At 29.3% G+C, this 22,561-nt stretch overlaps 1 protein-coding gene across 1 annotated transcript in view; it reads left to right on the forward strand.

Moving 5' to 3' along the window:
- Positions 1-20,281, forward strand: part of MS3_00010468 (uncharacterized protein) — a gene marked incomplete at both ends in the record, with an annotated part of 52,392 nt that extends 32,111 nt beyond the window's left edge. Inside the window, 5 exons of the mRNA XM_051218829.1 lie at positions 1,937-2,091; positions 4,490-4,592; positions 6,163-6,328; positions 14,702-14,903; positions 18,864-20,281. Of these exons, the coding sequence (XP_051072239.1) occupies positions 1,937-2,091; positions 4,490-4,592; positions 6,163-6,328; positions 14,702-14,903; positions 18,864-20,281 (2,044 nt within the window). The remainder of the gene's footprint in view (positions 1-1,936; positions 2,092-4,489; positions 4,593-6,162; positions 6,329-14,701; positions 14,904-18,863) is intronic.
- Positions 20,282-22,561: the final 2,280 nt, after the last annotated feature.

Consider the following 22,561-nt stretch of genomic DNA (forward strand, 5'->3'; position numbering starts at 1 on the left):
CAAAAGAACGATCTCATCTAATTTATCTGAAAGCTTTATTATTTATGTTTAATTGCTTTAATAATCAATGCCTTACATAATATTGATGTATTTGAATCAGTAATCGAAAATGAGCTCTGCTAAATTGAAACTCTATTAACATGATAAATTTTGTACAATTGATTGATTGCAGAGAAGTGGTAAATGTCATTCATATTAATTCTCTCTTATTATCAGTCTAATTCTATCGAACAAGTTGTAATGTGACCACTAGTATAAGTGACTCGAAATCGAGTTCACATGTAAGGTGGCAGTCAGAAGTAGTCGACAGGAAACCTTCGACCTAGGTCTCATGCTATTTGGGATTGTGAAGCTACATGGCACGAGATTGAATTCACCGGGGAGCATTAGTTTCCACAAGATCACAGGTACATCTTGCTGGCGAGTACCAATAAACATGCAATCTAGTTCCAGGGTTTCCTGTTAACTACCTCCAGTCACCACTTTGCATAATACCATCATTACTTGGTTATGAAATGTTTCTTCTGTGGAGAATACCGATATAAACAACGCGAAAAAAAAATTGCAAATTTTCACCCGATTTACCGTGTGCTGGTTCATCATAATTATTTTCGAGATATTACTGAAGTACTTAGATAACTGTAGTGACTTAATGGCAGCCTTTCAAATGATAGCTAATGACAAAATTCGTAGTTGTGTCAGAGGCGTCTTTATTTATCTTCAGCTTATGTTCATCAAGTGCTGAATAGTATAAATTCAAGTATTACACTGATATCAAATTTGATCTTTACATGATTGGGGATTTCAAGATTTTTAAAGTTGCTTTAGAAAATATTTGTAATTCAAAAGTACTGTTCTTCGAGTTTTTCAAATCTCCCTACCTTAAAATCTGCCCTAGAAAATCATTAGCTTTTAAGCTATCATTTTCACTCCGTGGTTAAAAGTAGAAGTCCGATGGCTTGTTTAGGTAACTTTCAGTCATTATATCTCAGATTCGGTTTCACCTCCCTTAAAACGGCATGAAATGTCGATTAAAAATATTAACCTTTACATAAAAAAACGTAATTCTAAACTAAGTTTATGATTCTGTCACTGACAAATTATTTGTATACAGTTACGAAACCAAGTTATCACTTATTAGAAGAAAATTCATCTAGAAGCGGTATGAAAACTACTTCACGCAGACTACTGATTGGTTACAAATACCACTATTTAACGATTAAAGGCTTATATCAACACATCAAGAGTTTTTCTGGCCTGATATTCTTGACTGTCATGAAAAAATAAAAAATACAATAACTCTAATGATTGATTTTTTAAAAAAGAAAATTAAGAGAACACGACCCATATAGTTCGTCGTCGTTTTTGATAATCAATGGAATTGATTCGAGTTTCACGTAGTGCATCAATTCACTTCAGATTCCAGATACGATTTCGTGATTAACGACAATTAGCGCAAAATGAAGGTTAAACTATTCAAGATATCCTCAAATTAATATACATTATAATATGATTTACTAACAAAATAATTCTATTCGTTATTGGAATGTATACATTATCCATTATGAAATATATATATATATATATATATATATATATATATATATCAGCACAAATACACAGATCTACATGATGTCTTTAAACAAAGTATTTAGTAATTTCTATCGAAGTCAGTATTATGAATTATTAACACTGTGTAGTTCATTACCTATAAAGTATAGAAGTCCTTATGCTTTGTGTATTTGTATCATTTTGTAACTCAATGTTTTATCTCTTTTCAAATACACACATTTATCATTTAAGTTTATCCTTAAATCCTTATTACTCAACAGTGATAGTTTTATAACGGAAATTTTATTCACTTCACTTGTAATATTATATAATATTCAAAATAGACCTTTTACATTTAAGTTACTTTTATTTGAATTCCATACAGTGGGAATCCACAAACATTTGGTACTATGAATCTAGCAAACACACCAACTCATCCTCAAATAAGTTTGCGTATATTGAATGAAAGAAATAAAGAAATTCTGTCAGCTTTTGTCGGTTCACATATACGCTTGGATGCCTTACTACGTAATCCCTCAGGCAAGTGCTATGAGACATATGTTTTCTTTTATATTTAATTACCTATAATTAAATCATTATCTAAAGTGTAGGTCAAACAGAAATGATGAATTAATCAATCAGACTATATTTTGATAAACGAAAAATGTATATTCGTGTTTTATTGAAATTTTTATTTAGGAATATGAACTGAATAATTTTATATTTATTGAGATATTTTCAGTTATGTTTGTTGTTCAGCTAGTCTTCTTCAGCGATCAATTTTATTTGGAGAAGCACAGAAAACCACAGTGACCTAAACATCTACTTCATCCTAGTTTGGAGACTTCTAATAGGACATACTCATGACAGCCAAAACCTCTTTCTATTCTTGACTATCAGATGTCACTGTGAACAACATTGAGTTGTTAGTTGATACTTTATACATAAAAATCATGTTGATCTCTCATTTAACGAAACTACAATATAACACCAGGGGTGATACCTCGCCTCATTTATAAACCAACAAACAGTATTATTCGGTGTACTTCTAATTGTTATATATATAGTTTTGAAATTCGCATTAATGTATTGATGTATTGAATCGCATCTATGTATTAAATCAGATCCATAGTTCTTTTTAAACGTATTAAACTTTAAAATTCAGTTTTTATTTAAATGACGTACATTTGTATAATCCGAACGGTTAAAATCTAAATATTCCTAACATTTCACCTAGCACATGTCTTTAAGCATACAGTTAACTAATAATAATTCACTTTGCTTTTAAATGACAATTGGTGATAAAACTTGCATTCAAGTGTTAGAGTATTTGTTAACGATTTAAATGTATCACTTTTTCATGAAGGTTGATTATAACAAAAAGTTCGTAAAATTTTAATGGGGAAAATGTTGGACTATTGAGATGATTTAAATGTAATTCCTATATATTTACATATAACGACTTCTAAATAATTGGCGCCTAATTTCTGTTCAATTATTCATTTAGATTTTGACAAATGTTCATGTAGTGAATATTTCGATTTGATTTTTGGACTAAAATCATCTATGATTCCGCCGATAGATAGAGAAAGTCCAAATGAATAACAAAAAGTACATTAAATCATATGAATTTATTCTAATAGTTATAAGAAAGTTTCTTTGACATTTATTTCTTGCACATTCTACGAGCTTGTTTAATTATTCTATAAAGTATGAATGATTATTATAGACTACATTGTAGTTATACTTTGATTAAATTCATAACATTAATGGACTTACATTTTCAATTAGTCAAACAATGTATATCATTTCCTTTACAATTTATTTCAACTATAAAATAGGTCTGAAATATTTATTTCCCTTAACAACTCTCTATATATACTATTCTTTCAATAATTTAAACGTACGTAAACAATTTGACGTCTATTAGAACAAGATTAAATCAGCATTTCAAGTAGAATAAATTTCGTGTGATTATTAAAATTAGCATAAATAATAACAATATGAATATGATATTAATTTGAACATTGTTAACCATCTAGATTCGATCACTTAGTTGACAGTACATTCAACATTTGAAATGAAAAGTAATAAAGTTAAATACTTGCATAAAAATCTACATTAAGATGTAGGTACATCTAGTTGAAGATTACATTATTAGCTACAATCCATCTATTCTATATAATAAATTAATTTCACTTATAAACAAATTCTAAGCAACATTATCATTGTAAACGACCATTTAAACAAAAAGATTTTGATGGAGTTTTTTTTCTTTGAGCTGGATGGTTTGGTCGTGGAGCTTTTATCGTTATTCTGAACGACATCATCAGCACAGAAATCAACAAAAGGATCACCCTACCATACATAAAAGGCATATCAGAAACTGCGACGAAACTGCTGAAAACCAACGGGATAGGTGTGGCACACAAACCGACAAAATCACTACAATCAATCCTATGCAAACCAAGAATGAAATAACAAAGAAAGACAAAACAAACATCATCTACAAAATAAATTGTATGTGATGATGATGTCGTTCAGAAGAACTATGAAAGCTCCACGACCAAACCATCCAGCTCAGAGAACGAAAGTCCATCAAAATCATTCACCTGAACTACAAATCTTCTCCACCATCTCAAAAAGATTTTCATTGGTTTTAAACAATAAAAGATTTTCGTTTCATTCTAACCTTAAGTTACTATGCTTCAATAAGTAATAATAATTTAATAAGAGGGTTTAACAAAAGTGTCACAAACAATCTCCACTTAATATTGTTTTTGTTTTTTTTACATAATTAATACTTTAACAGAAATAATCAAAGTATGAATTACAGGATTGACAACATAATTTGACAAACAAAAATTCTTTTTGTTTCTTTTTTAAGAAATATGATATCAAATTCTCTTTATTTTTCTTTATTTAATTATTATTCAAGGATCATATAAACATATTGCTGCTGAATATTGTTATGGTAACAATCGATCTCTACATTCTGATTATTTCTCAAGTGATATAGGCACTTTGCTTATTGATCACAGGTAATCATTTTATTTTAATTTCTTTTTAAGATTCATACTGTAAGATTATGATAAACAATAACTGTACTTGATTGTATGTAATAAATTGTATTTTATACTGATTTTTTATTGAAGGGTAATCAAAGCCGTATTCATTTAATCTTTAATGATTATTGAAATGTAAGGGATGAGAGGTTTAGGGCATTGTTTTAATATGAGGTGGTTATAAACAACAGAATATCGGTCATGATCAAGGTTTTATTTTAGCTGACAGTCCTGTAAAGTCTATCTAAAACATTGAGGAATTCAATACTCACTGGGACTGAGCCGTGTTCCAATGAGGTTCATGGCAATGTTTTTGAATATAAAATTAGGTTCTGAGAGCATAAGTAGGATGAAACCTAGATTTATACCACCCGATGTCTTTCTCCCAACAACGTCTATTCCATAGACTAAATTTAAATTTTTTGTGTGTAAATATTTATTCACTCACCTTTTAGACCTTGTCTCTTAGAAAAACGTCTGAATGATTGACAAGTTATTGTGAAGCAAAGTTCATTTATTGGTTGGTACAAAATCTTGTTGGATTTGGAATACTGTTGAAATCGTTCGTGGAATGGTATATCGTTTTTTAAATACGCTAGCTTATTTACAATAAAAGTATGTTATGGTAGCTTAAACGAATTAAGCTCTGAATGTATCGCAGCAATTAGAAAAGTAGATTTTCAGAAAGAAGAATCTTTTCATACTTCTGATAATTTATTGGGACGTCCATTTTTCTACATAGATTAATCATTGGTTATCTTACATAAACAGCTTATTAAACCGATTAGTATATAAATGCTTCACTGTATATTGCTTAATAAGCCGAGTTAATGTTTCTAAACTATAGTGACTCCCATTAATGGAATTCAATTGAGGTTAGCTGCTGATACATACCTTAAATGTAACGAAATACCAGAAATAATTAACAGGAAACCACTTCTGACCTTGACTTTGTGCTTACTGATGTCATTTATACCCACTTACACTAATGAGGTCATATGTGTACCCTAAATGACTTAAAGCAATATTCTTAGAATCTCATTTCATTTTTATTTATAGTTCATTAAATAAATCTGCCATCAGGTCACATTTTAAATAGATGTTAGTTTTTTTAATGTATATCAATCAATATTTTGTCTCTTCGCTCCTATAAAATGTCAATGATAAGTAATAATTAAAAGCGAGCTTAAAAAGTATAGTGTTCTATAAGTTATATTTAAAACTTAGCTTCATATTTGATACAGTATGATCTCAAATACTTAAAATACATTCGTTACTTTAATAATCGATTACTGCATGTATTATTAGTAGAGCTGTTAAATCACAGTTATCTACGACATATTAAGAATATAAACCTAACTACTAATCATTGAATGGTATTTAAAAATGATTTATTTTCATTTATGATTGACCATATAATTCAATTCTATTAAGTTAAATTCTGTAAACGTTCAAGAACAAGCGTAGTGGAGAACGATAAAGTACAAACAGATATTTCACAATAAAACCAAATAATTTACAATGTTTTACAATACTCATATTTCAGATGTTTACATAAGAAACCGTTATTAACTGCCAAATTTTCAAGTATTGGTTTATTGAATGGGCATTTGCAAACAGAATTATTTCAAGCTTTTCGCCTGGGTAATATGACTTTAGTATTTTTTACTTGTGTATTCAGAATATGTCAATTACCTACAGACTGTGAACAGGTATGTCTGATTTCGTTATTTTTCTTCACGTATGGAAGTGCATTTTTCAAGTTTATTATTATCATTTAGTTAATAAATTTATATGCTATGTGGTTTCAATTTTACAATGACGTTATCAAAACAAATGGTAAGACATGACACACAAACATACTACTACATATTACAACGTACCGATTATCATGCATAGTAGACTGACTTCACGCAATTTGTACCATAGTACTAACTGTTATTGAATAAAAATGCATTAAGTAATTGGACATTTTTCATTAGATAATTAACTTTTGAATGATATTTAAGGATGAATTAATTTTATATAAAATGCTCCATACTTATATAATATCAGAAGGGGTTTTGTTGAGATTGTATTAATTTCAAGATTTGAGATCATGAGTTAGTTGAAGCTAGACCACCATGAAAAACCTGGAAGCATTGGACGACCGTTTCGTCCTATTTTGGGACACCCAAGTCCAGTGGTTAAGCGCGAGGCTGGGTCGTGGATGCGCACTGCTGAGGAGTCCTACAATAAGACGAAACGGCCGTCCAGTGCTTCCGGGTTTTCCATGGTGGTCTAAATTATATAACATACTAAAATTGTTTTGATGAATTCTCTTAGGTAATTATTTCTTTTTTATAAAATACTATCTCTTTCATGGTTGGACACAACATAATTATCATCATATTGCTGTCTTACAATTTAAAAGCAGTACTTTGTATGATATAAACCAAACTCATTAAAAAATATGTACACATTTTGTGAGATTAAAGGTTTATTAAGAATATGAACTTAAGGCAAATTATTTCAGAGTGATTTATCTTACCTATAAAATTTTATACTACTGAAATATTACAAATAACAAATCAATAGGCTGTTCAGTATAGAACAGAATCACCATAGAACTTAAGCATTATATTATGCAGATACTTGTATCTTTGTTAGCTTATATAGGATTTTGTTGGATGACACTTTGAGGCGGCCAAATTAAAGGTTCATAAAATTATCGACTACTGGTTTGAACTATGTAAGTAATCTCTGACTACTTGGTTAGGGTTCTCATGTTAACTACAATCATAGGTTGGAGACATTGAGTGACATGACTGAGAATCAGTCACTAGAATAGATTTATTCACTGTTTACATTCCTTTAGGTATTTTGTTTCAGTATTCCTTCAAACACACTTTTTCATTCCGAGTTTTCAGACTATATTCTCACCGCTTAATCTTTCTCTCAGTCATTGCTAATACATTATTCCAGTTCCTTCGTCATTTCTTTTTAAATTCATCTATTCATTCTTACGTTAACAGACTACAATCTGATCAAAAATTATATTAAATAGTCTGTTATTCTGCTAAGAACACATTTTGATTGAATCGTATATTTTCCCCAATAGTCTACCTTCTAACGATTTGAAAAAAAACCTCAGTCTATTATCTCTAATAAACCCAAATTGTACAATAATATATATACCTGTAAGTTTTATTCTAATATATTTGTTATTGTAAAAGATTTCTTAGTTATGATGAATTACAAAAAGATCAGTTAGTTTGTTAGCTTCTAAACTTAATAACAAAATAATAAATAATACTGATGTTATATTTTTTTTTAAAAATTTATGGTCTAGTTAAACCTTTATATAAACAATCTATCCAAATTGTTACAAATGAAAAGGAACATATTTTTTTTTGAACAAAGATTACTTTTGTATATTGAAGAAATTAATGTTCTGGAAACATTTATTGTTTATTTTTTTAATTTTTTTTAAAAATCCGTTGGATACAAAAAAAACAGTATCCTGGAAAACAAAATAACTCATCATTAAATTGAATTTATTTTGTCATCGAATAAAATTCAATTGACGATTAATTTGAATTAAGAAAGAACAACAAAATGAATTATTGTTTTTTTTAAAATTTTCTTTCTTTTATTTTTCGACATTACCCTACCATAATCCTTTTTTTATTTCAGACAATCATTTTGTTTGAATAAAATAAACAGTGAATTTTATTTTATTTTGTTTAGTAGCACAGAAAAATATAAGCAGTTATTTGTATTCATGTATAGACATTTCTATTATAAAATAAGAATATATTCTTAGAAATTAATGTTATTATATAGTCAATTGAAGCTAGATCACCATGGAAAACCTGGAAGCACTAGATGAACGTTTCGCTCTAGTATGGGACTCTTCAGCAGTGTGCATTCACGATCCCGCCCCCTCCCGCGAGAGTAGAATCTAGGATCTATCAATCTCGCGCATGAGCGCTTAACCATTAGACCACCGAGCCGGCCGGCATCCAACGGTGTTAATGTCTAAATTCAACCAATCAATTGACTCATGATTTCAATTGTTGAAATTACTAAATTCTACACAAAACCTCTTCTGATAATAACGTTATTATGATTATTGAATAGTGTAGTGGTTTATTGGAATATAAGTAGTGAAGTGAAATGAAGTAAATTGTAGTTGAATTTCTTAAAGTGGAAATAATAATAATATTGTTACTAATTATTTAACTCAACCGACCTAATAAAAGGTATCCCCCATCAAATCAAGTAAATATATGGTCAGGTGAATTTGTCCTGTCAAGCGGGATAATTGTCTTGGTATTCAAATGGTTTGCGGATCATACACTCTCTTCATATGAAGTAATAATGATACTAATTCTTACCTAGATCCAGAAACAGTGTTTAATAAACACTTATTATTCAGTAAAATTTTCTATTTTGGTAAATTCTAGCATAAAGTATTACTATTTCAAAGTCTGTTCCTTAAAGTAAGATGTTCATAACATGTATAGTGAAGTTATGATTGCTTTTTCTATATTAACCTGATATACAACAAAGGAATATATTAAAGTGATTTAAATCAAATCTGATCATTAGAGTGAACAACAAGTCACTTAATTTTGAAATATCATCTCTCATTCGCTATCAAATGAAGTAACCTTGCATTTCATCATAGATTCACATCTTAAATGTTTAAACATTAAATACTTTAATAATATGAAGTCGAATGATAATATTGATTTTCTTATCGATCTTTAGTTATCAATATTTTGGATTACGGCACAGCGGTCTAGAGGTTAATTGTTCGTGAATGAGACCAAAGGTCCAGGGTTCGAATCTCGCGTCGTGAATGTGCACTAATGAGGAGTCTCATACTAGAATGAGATGACTATCCGATGCCAGTAGGATTTCTAGGGTGATCTAGCTTCAATCGACTCATGAATTCAACCATTAAATCAAGCAGATGAGGAATGTTTTCGAAATAATATTGTCTTAGTTAAAAAATTTTAAAATAATCTACATTTTCTGATTCAATTAAATATGAAAAGAAATAACAAAGTTTCAATAAAAGAAAAAATTGTGGATTTAGGTTTATTTAAATAGAAGCACATGTAGTTTCTGTTTTTTTTTTCAGTCTAAAACCCATCAACATGACATTTTAGAGTATTATGCATTAGATCAAAATGTGTTTCAATTTTCTTTCCTTAATGGTTAGTACAATTCATTTCGATGGACATTTGGGGTCGCATTGTAATTTTAATGAAATTGACCTTATTTAGAATAAAAAACTCAGTTGATGATTAAAGTTTATGAACTGGGTTATGATTCACATTGTGTGGCAGCCAAAAATAATAATTTGTCTACTCAAAGTTCAAGTAATTTATATCGTGATCATATATAGTAATTGATCAGAATGAGCTTAACCAAATATATTGTTCCAGGATGAACACATATAGTTGATCAATTCAGTAAAAAACCATTGCAATAGAACATTATAAAGTCGATTAGTTTAATGATTTAAAAATAAAGAATCATTAGACGGTAACAACGCATTGGCTTTTTTCTACGAAATATAGTTTCACTTGAACATTTACAAGTAAATCAAAGTACCCACTGTATTTTGTTTACATAAGATCTTAATCTATAACTCTTTAAACCATGGAACATTTTTAATCTCTTCTGAATTTATATTCATTGGTATTTCTATGTCAGTATTTTTCTATCTTCTTAAATTAGAATATATTCTACCTTAAAAAAAAGATACAATGTCAATTCTAACGTACAGAAACCATACTAAATCGGAAAATAAAATCAATACATATCTTCTATGCTCAGTAGATATATTAAATAATGAATTTTTTATAGCTCAAAATGACTAATAGAATTTAGAATCTTCACCATTGAGTAATAACTCGAAAAATAAATTTTGTCACTACTACCCTGATAACTGAATTTTGTAGTTTCAATTTCATACAAAATGGACTTGCTGATCGCTTAGTCACAAACTTAAACGATTAACTGAGTAGCTGTCTTGTTCAAGTATCGGACTTCTTATCAGTGCACATTCACGACCCCATCAGAGGCGGGACCCAAGACCTTCAAATCTCGCAAGGAGCGCTTAGCCTTTAGAACGTTAAATAGGCATTATTTAACTGAATTGAAGTTAAACACATAAACAGCTAGAATACAGATCGGTCGTTCATGAGCTAAGCACTCGTTAAGAGGTCATGGATCGGACCTCTGTGTTGTTGTAGATGTGGACTATTGAGAAATATTACTCTAAAACGGGATAGATGTCAAGTGTGGTTGATTATTTAATGGTTTCCCGACTAAGATCAGTTCATGCTGCAAATTACGAAAACATAATAATCTCTAAAAGCCAAAAAGCATTAATAATGATAAATTTGCTTTTATCAATCACTAGTTTATTCACGTGGTTTTTCAAATAAAATAGTCTAAAACATCTCTAATTCAGTAATCATGCATTTGATGTTTAAATAGATCAAGCATAAAGATGTTTTTATACCCTTCATCAAAATGTCATGGGTAGGAAGAAATTGTCACGTGACGTTTTCGAAAATATTCTCGAAGGAAAAGGTGTGTTGAAATTTTATTCAATTACACACATTCATAATACTGGATAAAACCAAGTGATCTGTATTCATGCTATAGCAACTCTCCTACAATCGGTTTCGATCATGGTTAAATTTGGTTAGGCCTTTTTATTAACTTACTCAAAAGACAGTGTTATTTAAACAGTAACCATTCGCATTTTTCTTTGTACTATTATGATCACCATATTGTCTGTATAAACGTGCACTCTTAATCACACGTAACATCCTAAGTACATGTTTCTCTCTAGCTAAAAAGTCAATATCTTAAATACCGTTCGATGAGTCATTCTCTTTCCCATGTATATATGTACTCGAACCCCGTTATTAGCCTTTTTCTTGCCTCGTTGCGCCTTATTTGATTTGACCATACACATACTCGCCTCTCCGCTTCAAATTCGCTCGATGTGCTTATAACTTTGTCGTCTGCGCTATCCGTTAATAAACTGTAGTCGCCGCTTCTTACCACCTTCTTATTTCAAACATTGTTGAGATTTATATAATAACGGTTATCAAGGTGATTGTTTAACAAAGTTAATGATATATATTATTAAAATGACTTTAAAAATTGAACAAATGAAAGTTACAATATATTTATATTTCATTCATCATACGTAGCTATCAGAGTTCGAAAAAATACAAAGCTCAGTTTTCAAACGCTGTAAAAATCGAATGATATTATCTAATCTGTAATCGAAATAATAAAGATGTATTACTCAGCAAAGGTGGTTATCAAGGAAAGAACAAGGTTCATGCTTCATCGAAAACTTAAAAGACATGTAAACGATTGGGTTACATCACACTGTGTTTACCAATTCAAATGTGTGTATGGTCATACACACATAGGGAGGAGTAATCATGATCTCAAAATTAGTGTATGTGAACATGTAAACATGTTGCAGAAACAAATAGAATCAAATGACCCAATAAGAGTAGAGGATAAACATCCATTATCCTCTGTTGCCAAACACGTAATTGAAATAAGTTAGAAAATTGGTCTGAACTCGGCTTTTGTGGTGATGTACAAAAGTGTAAGAGGGAGTATATACTAAGGTTTATTGAAGCCTTAGCCATATGAAAATTCAAACCCCTTATGTGTATTCAAAAACAGTTCGTTCTCACCTTAAACCTACCCTGGTACTATTAGCTTATTATCCAGAGTGATTTTCCATTATTTTCTCTATTGTCCTTGTGTTCTCCTACCCTCTATTTCTAGTCTAGTTGATCTTTTATGTTTATATATATGAATGTTCAGATTGTTCGAAATGTATTGCGCTAATATATCACATAGTTCTGATAATCTTCATCTTATTACACTATCGAAATAATGTTGCTATAGCATTAAATACCCTCAAAGTTGTTTTTTTTGCTTTCATAAGATTCTAATTAACTTGAATTTTCCTCAGGTTTGTCTAATAGTATCGACTCTACAATAGAAATTTCGGTAGAAAATCAACTTTCCTTAAATTAGTAATCATTATATGCAATTTCTCAGTTTAATAACAATAAACATTTATACTGAATTAAATAATGATAGTTTACCTAATGAATAGAAAATTGGAAAGAAATTACAATTAAATAATCCATCTACCGCCATCATTTATTACTAGAGCATTAGGTAATATACATGAAATAAATATGGTTTTAAAAATCCTAAAGAATATTAAATTTGTTATGGGAATAGGTAGATTTTATGTACAATGTCTGCTCAGTAGACAAGGAGTTATACTATTTTTATTATTCCCTAAGTTATACCATTTTGCATAATATGTTGTCAAATTATGTAATTACGTAGATATAATGTTTTCTAAACGTCTAGCTTGGTAAAATTGTATTTATCCGTTTTGTTTTCAGTAGAATATGTTATCCATACGACAGAACAATGTATAGTAATAGTTTATTGTTTTCATTCAACTGAATGATTTGAACATGTTATCATAATTAATTTAACAATAAAGATGTATGGACTTACAAGCAAAGATGGATAGTGTCTAGCAGTGGAATCCAGGACACGCGTTTCATCCGATTTAGAACTCGTCAGCTGGATGCCATTGCATCTCAGTGAACACTAAGTTACATTAAGGTACATTCAGCTAACGAGTCTCGAATAGAGTCCGCACAAAATGCACATATGCCAATAAGAGACTGATGAATTGCAGTCCTTAGTAACAATGGGAAGATACAAATAAACATCAAGTGAATATCTAGACTTGTTAGAAACATTGGAAATAAAAATTAGATTATTATCCAAATAGTATAAATTGTGTTTTACTTTCATCAACTGAACGATTAACTAATCTCAGTCATTTAGAGAAAAACTTATGAATTTACCGAAGTGATAATCCTAATCTGATACTTATAATCTTCAAAACAATCCGTATTTTTAAACTGATCAAATCTCTTATGACTGATAATTCTCTAATAGTATATTTGTCTAGTTTCTGTTCAACAAATACAAAATAAACATCTATAATCAGAGAAAGGTTTTGTAAAGAATGTAGTAATTTATTAGGTGAATTTATGAGTCATTAGAAGCTAGACCATCATAGAGAACCTGGAAGCACTGAATGGTTGCTTCATCCTAGTATAAGATTCCTCAGCATTGCGCATCCACGATCCAGCCTCACGAGATCCGACCATCCAGTGCTTCCAGGTTTCCCATGGTGGTCCAGCTCCAATTGATCCATAAATTCAATTATTAAATCAACATTAATGTATAAATAGTTTACTCTTAAAATATCAAATCTAAAACGTTTTCCATTGTTATTAAACTTTAATTAGGTTAAAAGAAATATATGAATTAATCATCTTTTTATTCATTAAATTCTTAATGTCATAGATCGTAATTATAGATCCAAATCATTTTTGATAATGAATCATTAGGTTTATGGTAAATACAATATACATTTGCAACTAGTAATAAAGTTGAAATCATTCATTTATGGCTCGGTTGAAATACTTAGATTAAGATTAAAAATACATTTTAATAATGTAGATTAGAAACAATCATCATAATGTCATTTGTTATCAAATTAGAAATTAACTCAAAGATTACTAAATTCATGAAATGATCTGAGCTGGCTAAGTGGATGTTAAGTGGAATGAGTTATCAATAAATTGTCTAATTCTATAGGAATAATTTTACTGCTAATAACCGAATCAAATTAGTTTAAGTTATAAAAGTATAATGGTGAATAATTGATGAAATTTGTGACTTATGAAGTTTTAGGTTGGACAAAGAAAAACAAAAGGGTTAAGCATAAGATTTTAACTCATTGCCACATTGTTTTAATTTCTATAGTTATTGATTTCATCTAAAAATAAATGTATCAACAGAAGTGGGTGCTTGTAAACTAAGCTCTAACTGAGTAACATTCTGAACTTTCATATACATTAAAAAAAAATTAAAACAGTTTTATATGAGTGGGGTTTATATAAATAGATTGAACTTATTATTGCCACATTTTGATATTTTAGACAAAATGTAAAACAGATGATGGAGTACAAAAAATTCATCCAACAGAAATAAATGAAAAAGACAATATCATACCATTTCTAAGTCAAATTATAAATAATAATTCAAAGAATAACTACTTACATCATATCTACAAAGGTGACGGTTACTTTTTCCATGTTCAAACATACGCTCATATTGAAGTAAATGAAAGACACCCTAAACGTGAGTTATTCATTTTTTAGAAATTGTTTTTCATAAGTTCTTTTTTTTATCACTAAGAAAATCAATTTGTGTATTAAAAAGAAATGAATCTTAAAAAAACTTTCACGATTCACTGATTGAAAATCAAATATTGACCTGATAATAAATTGACTAAATATAATACTGATAAGATCCTTAATATACCATTTAACTATTTCATATAAGGTTTTAGGAAAAAAAGATTCTTTCTTGAAATCATTAAAATTGAAGTTATGTTATACTGAATATGATAACGTACATACTAGAATATATATTAAAAAGGTAACATAATCAAATCTAAGAAGTCAATAATTATGGATTTCTTGTTACATCCAGTGCTCAGATCATCACATGATCACTCCTTTTTGTTACGGATGTTGAAGCTTTATGAATAAACGTTAACGAGATTTCTCTTTTTTTCTGGTTGATTGTCCTTAATTTCACTTCGCTTCCATGTGCTCCAAGGTCATGACTCTTGCTAATTCGTTCTATTCCAAGCTATTTTGCTTGAATATTAAATTTTTCTTACATTGCTTATTCTTTCTGTATCATTGACTAATTGTTGAGGCGCTTTGTACCATCTGTTGTTATTGAGTCTGCAATCGGATAACCCAATCGTTCTTTAATTTGCAAGCTTTGTAGGATAAACCAAATACACATTCATTTTTACCAAGAATAAACGTCTATATAACGAGTTACTTAAAGGAGAATGGATATCAAGACTATATTTTCAAGTCTATAAACTCAAAAATGGCACGGAGTAATTGTTTTTATCTTAATAACTTTAACTGAAAGTTTTGTTTCTCATAAACATATACTCTCTGAACGTGGTCATAGTAGGATTTTTCAAATCGTTTCAATTAATTCACGAACTATGTTATGATTTATTTGAAGTGACTTTAAAATTCTTTATTTCCCTGTTTGAATTCACAACTAGTAAAGTTCAATCTATTTGAAAGTGAGAAAATTATTCACGTATGTCATTTAATGAACTACTTGAATTTGTCAAAGTGAACAACTAGTTCTATAGACGATTGTTCAGAGATAACATAGTCGTTGCTAGATATAAAGATTCTAGGTTTGATCTCGCGTAAGCTGTTATAAAATACCTTTATCTGTAGTGTATCTCCGACTGATATCAGTTTGTGAAGAAAATGGTTTTTCAAATTACTCAATTTAATAGAAAATATCTACATCAATGTTAACATTGAACACTAAGTAGTTTGAAAATAACATAAAAACAAAACTTTCAAAAAAAGAAAAGATACAATCACACGAATTTCAGTTTACCAAATTATTAATAAATTATATCACTTTTCCTTTTGGAAGAAGGACAATAAAACACAAACACATCTCCAAATTATCTTAAAAAAACTGATGTAAAATGATGATGTTTGAAGGAAAGACAATAAACTACTTATATATCTTGGCAATATGAAATAATAACTTTAAGAATTTATCTCCATGTAATCACAACAATTAACAGGAAATAATTCAAATTGTATGTATGAGCATTTGTGTTAAGATGTTGCTTAATGTTACATCAATCTTACCTAATAGAATATATTATTGCTCAAATATAATTTCATTTATTTTAATTATAAACTTATATAAATATTTGTTTATCTATGCATGATGATGTTTGTTGATAAAGATGATGTAGCCATGTACTCATTATTAATGATAGATTTTGTAAAACAATAAAAATTCGAGATGGTGGAAAAGATTTGTAGCTCAGGTGGATCTATCTGAAGTTTGTGCTGATAATGTCGTTCAGAAGAACAATGAAAACTCCATGACCAAACCATCTAGCTCAGAGAACAAAACTCCATCACAAAAAAAATTCACTCAATTTACACCTAAAACAGTTTTAATGGATTTTATTCAGACATTTTAATTGACATATTATTCTGACATCATTTATATTGAATTTACTTTGTACCATGTTTCATTTATGAATAAGATCTATCTAAATTATAATTTACGTGGTACATTAGTATATTAGTGGTCAATGTCAGTATATTCACATATCACAAACGTTTTCTAGAGTATGTTGAGTTAGGCATTTGTGAGTCAACTCAATTGCATTAATTGTTTGAATCCTCCTATTAACATTATTAACTGCTATTAATCTAACATTTTTGCCATATGCTCATTCTGTGTGAATCGCCTCGATATTGTCATTAAGTCATAAAGATTATGAGCGGAGTTGGATGTTGCCTGGTGGTGTTTGAAGCGAGCAATGTTGGGTTCAAATCCAGGAATCCATATCAAATTTTAGGTGGAGTTATATCTAGCTGACGTGTCACAAATAGGACAAAGCGTGTATCCTGGATTCTACTGCTAGCCGGTATTCAACTCTAATTATTTATGTATCAGCGTTTCATGAGTTAGTATCTGAACTTTTCAGCGTGTATAAGAAAACAATAGTACTTTTGATATATCCTTACTAGGCTTTACTTTAATGTGTGATAATACTCATATGGATAAATGAAAAATACTATACCAATCTAGGTAATTTGTGGGTCGATGATAGCGACCAAATAGACTTCATAAATAAACATATCTAGCAAAATGTGTCGGTCGATTTTGACTTAGTAAGTGTTGGATTAAAAAACCGATAATGACTTGTATCAGTGTCTTAACATAGAAAGTAGATCAAATCTGGAACATAGTAGAAAATATATAACCAGCATTAAAAGTTATTAAAATTGCTTAGTTGAGAGCTCAAATAATCGGATTGTTAAAAGCATATACGAAAAAAAGAAGAAAAAAACAAATGGACAAATGATTTAGAAAATAATAGTTATGAAAAACTTAAGCCTTATGTGGCCAGGGAAACGGCAGTGTAACATATTTCTCCCGAATACATAAACTAAGACAATTCACATCAGTTTACCTCTTTAGTATGTATCTACAAACTTAGCTGCTCCTGCGGCGACAACTATATTGAATCAACTACCAGTTAGCAACCAACGAATGAGTGAATATTATAAAACAAGACTAAATACAGCACCAATCTGTTCAAGGAAGGTTTCAGATATTCTAGAGGATTTTTAAATATCTATTAAAGATATAACATTGTTACAATTGACAAACAAGAAACCTCAGACCTACCTAAAATATTGGAAGTTTACTTTACTAGTATTTTTAAAGCACGATAAAATTCGCCGTTATTTGAAACGTTAAACATGTAGTAGTGTGGTTTATGCTACTTATGTCGACATAAGCAGTATGTAACACTAATCAGAATTGGAGTGCCTGGCAGCAAAAGGTTGGGCAGATCTCAATAAAGAAGACTCGAACAGATTAATTGTTATGATAATGAAGGAACGATGAAGTTTGAGACAATTGGTGGCGAATTTTCAAGTGAAGTATTGAACGTGTGGTTTTCACATTCGACAAAAGAACTCTGTAATTTTATATTAAAATATAATTGGTTGTTCCCACCTATGTTCTTGACCATTACAATAGGCTTGAAAGGTATGTTAATCAGGATTGTAAAGTTCCATAAGTAATTTAGTTTTGTTCTTCACAACTTAAAATGTTCCTATGGTCCAACTGAAAAGTCGACTCAATAACATTACTGATTGTTACTAATTACACTTCATTTTATCAAATATGAAATAATTTTTACAGTCATTACAAAACCCTAAGCTTTTGCGATATCTATATCTAGTATAAGTAAACAAATATATGTAATTCACTTGATATAATTTGAAACGAATGGTACTGGGTTCGAGTCCCAAAATGAACATCAACTCTGAGATGCAGGTACATCCAGCCGACGAGTCTGAACGAAACGCGCGTCCTCAATTCCACTGCTAGCCACTAACCATCTTTGCTTATAAAAATAGATGTAATGTCTAATGTTTAATTCTTGTCGATTTTCAGTCCAACATTTTTGTTTCTTTTTCTCTCAAATTTAACAATGAATTATAGTAACATATAGTACTAATAACAATGGACTAAATCCAAATTATTTAATATCAAATCATCAATTAGATATGAAAACCACTTCATCATTACAATCAACACGTGATCGATCATTATGTAATTATACTTTATGTTTAACAACAATTCATTTAAGTTGGATATTACTTGGATTATTTATGCTACTTATTTTATTCTGTATCACTTTAATATTAATTTATCGTAAATATCGATTGTTTTTACAAAGAAGAACATTGAATCTTCTTGGAAAACATCAACAACAAAATCAATCTATAAAAAAATCATTATCAATTTTAGCAAAAAATGATTATAGTGAACATTCAAGTCCATCAAGAATATATAATAAAGAATATTATCAAACTAATTATTTATTAAATCCAGATTTACCATTTAATTCAACATTATTAACTACAGATAATTTAGATATGAAATCATCTTTTCAATTAAATCCATTAACACCTTCATCGATTATATCATCAAGCTCAATTCAATCTGTATTATCACTACCTCCATTATTAGCTACATGTACAATTGGATCATTAAATCATTTAAATGGGAAATTAAATATCTGTGAACCAACTTATTCTACAAATAATAATAATATGACATTAATTTTAAAAAATTCTGATACATCTAAACATGAAACAATCCATTGTGATAATTCAGATCTATTTTATCATACAATATCTTCAACAAATTTAGATCCTTCTAAAACATTACATTCTACAACAATGATACCGACATCAATTACACAAAATTGTTATTGTCAAAGTATGAATTATTCACATTATCCATTCTCATCATTTATACAACCTAATTATGTAAATAATAATGAATATATAAAGACAATATCATCAGATGATTGTTTTAGGAATTCATCATATATTTTAAATGAAGATTTATTACAAACACCTAATTGTGTCAAATTACATAGTAAACAATGTTTAAATAATACAGATATGATTGATTTGTATCCTAGTACACATGATATAAGTAATAAGGAATTATTTTGTATACAAAATATTCAATCAAAATTACTTCATGATGAAAATGAAGAAGAGAACGGTTTATGTACAACTTCAATATTACCAAATGTTATATGTTCTATACCAAGTATATCAACCGGTAAATATTTTTATTCATTTCATAAACCTAAAAAAATTAATAATTCTGTTGTATGTAATAGTAAATTATTGGATATAACAACATTGAAAGATCATTCAAAATTAAATGGTGGAAGTCTTAAAACTAAAAATTCTTCTGTAACACATTTAACATCTGTTAAACATCACCATCAACATCAATATCATCATCATAATCATCACCATGAACTACAATGTTCAGGTTCTATGATTATTAGTAATAATAACAGTACAAATGTGCAAACAGCAAACGTCTGTGATTAACACTTGCTTTTTTCGTTAGTAAGTTACTTTGTACAGATAGTTACAAAATATATATATATTTATAAACTGATGTGTATTTTGTACTGTTCTTTCAAAAGACGGTTATCAGACTAACAATTTATGAATACAGAATCCATTCGTCAGAGACTTTCTACGATAAAATAACATCCCTTGTCTCTTATCCTAAATTATTGCTTTTCTAGTCAAACTTGTAATTTTGTCACCGACAATGGACTGCTGTCCTGAAGAAATACATAGTATATTTTTACTTGACTAGAATGACTATCTCTGCGAGAAACGGCTTTTAAGTCAGTCATTTATATGAAATATTACTTGAAATTTCTTATGATTTTTTCTAGACTATGTTTAGACCATCTGTGATAGAACTGCTTAATGAAGCTGAGGTTATACTTTTTGGTTATGAACTGGTGACAGTAGTTTTGGTATCCAGAAGCTAAAACTGCTTAAACCTATATAATTAGATAACTCAAATTTTGTCTCATATATTGTAATTCGTTAACTGCCACAACGGTTGTTGAGGTTGTCCTCAAATATTACTACTACTGTGATGTATAAATCAAACATCTATGTTTTGTTAGTTCATTTGACGCACACTAGAAATGGTTCTATCTATCTATCGACCACAAGTTCATTTCTTGGTTTGAAGATTAAATTGCCAGATCAAATGATTTTATTGGTTAATACTGAAATCACTTCTAACATATCTAAGACCTCTCGCATTTATGATGTAAAAAAAACAGAAGTCATATGAATTTAGTCACCAAAAATGGGCTGGAATTGTGTTTTCTATATCTGAATCCACTTAGAGACATACTTAGTGTATTAAATGTGCTATGCCAATTACACTGTTGATTGTAGCTCTCCATAAATAATCCTAAATATAAATTATAAATAATGTCAACAAGCATACACTACTGAAATGTTTTGATAGCTTAGAATGAACATAAGCTGAAAATATATTCTTTGAGGTTATTGATAAAGAAATTGTATATTCAATTGTTGTAAGCATAACTGATCAAATCCGAATTTCAAGCTTCATGACTTAGGCTGTTAAATGGGCAGAAGTACGATACACAGGTAAACTCTGCCATCTATGGAGTATTAAATATTACGAGACACGAATGATGTTCATGGGTGAAATTAACCACAATTATTTACCAAGCATTTTTGTATACCCTAATAATTTTTTTCAGAATTTAATATTAGTATTTTCTCGAGAAGTAAAATCGTTATCATTCAAATTGGGATTTACATAACCTTGAGAGTATAGTTGGTGTCAGTCACTATATGATGCACTAGACATTTTCACAAACTTCAAAAAAAGTTCACTTGTAGCATCAAAATTATTTCAAATAGCCCTCAATTCATGGAATGGGAATTTTAACAGCCGTATACGTTCTATTATCAGACTTAATTTACTAATCTTCAGGAGTAAATAATCACCAAAAGCAATGCGATAATTGTCTTCAAAACTATATTTCGTGGCATACTTGAGGATTCATGCTCGTAATCTTTGATTTTATGACCATTTGATCGAATAATCTTGTGGGAATTTGCTCGTTTGTTTTTATTCAAAGTAGAGGCTTTGATACAATTGATTAGTAGACTTTTCGAAATTTTAATGAGTTGACGAAATGAGTTTTTTTAGGAAAAACGATGGTTTTCATAACACTGTAGACGTCTTTTCGGGAAAATAACTTAGAGTGACTCTCAATATTGTCTTCTATGACAGCTTTTTCTTCATAAATCAAATTTCAAAATCAAAGCAGATAATCTTCAAATATATGACCACCTGAGTTCTGAATTCTGTTCTCTTGTATGAGACCCCATTGAGATGACAAATACATTAAATAGAAGTTTTTTGTGTATTCAACGAAATATGAATCTACTGTAGTAGCTTATAATGGACTTGCAAGTAAAGATTAGAAAATGAGCCTATGTGCACCGAAATTTAATGTATTGAAATATGTGTATAATAAATACAAGCTCTTACGAACCGTTTATCCCTTTATAAAGATATTACACTATGTTCCTCGAAGTTCATTGATCATTGATCGAGATATCGCCCATATTGCTGAAAAACGTTCGATTAAGTGTATCAGAAATAATTAGTATTACTAACTGTTTTTGGAAGTTAAAACAAACTTGAGTAGTTGAGAGAGTAATTACGAATAATATGTGTGTTTTAGGATGCTTTGATTTGCTAACCAACATTCAAATACAAATTCCAGGTTCATTTAGATTCTTTTCATTAATATC

This window comes from Schistosoma haematobium, chromosome ZW, assembly GCF_000699445.3.
Source record: "Schistosoma haematobium chromosome ZW, whole genome shotgun sequence".
Lineage (NCBI taxonomy): Eukaryota > Metazoa > Platyhelminthes > Trematoda > Strigeidida > Schistosomatidae > Schistosoma > Schistosoma haematobium.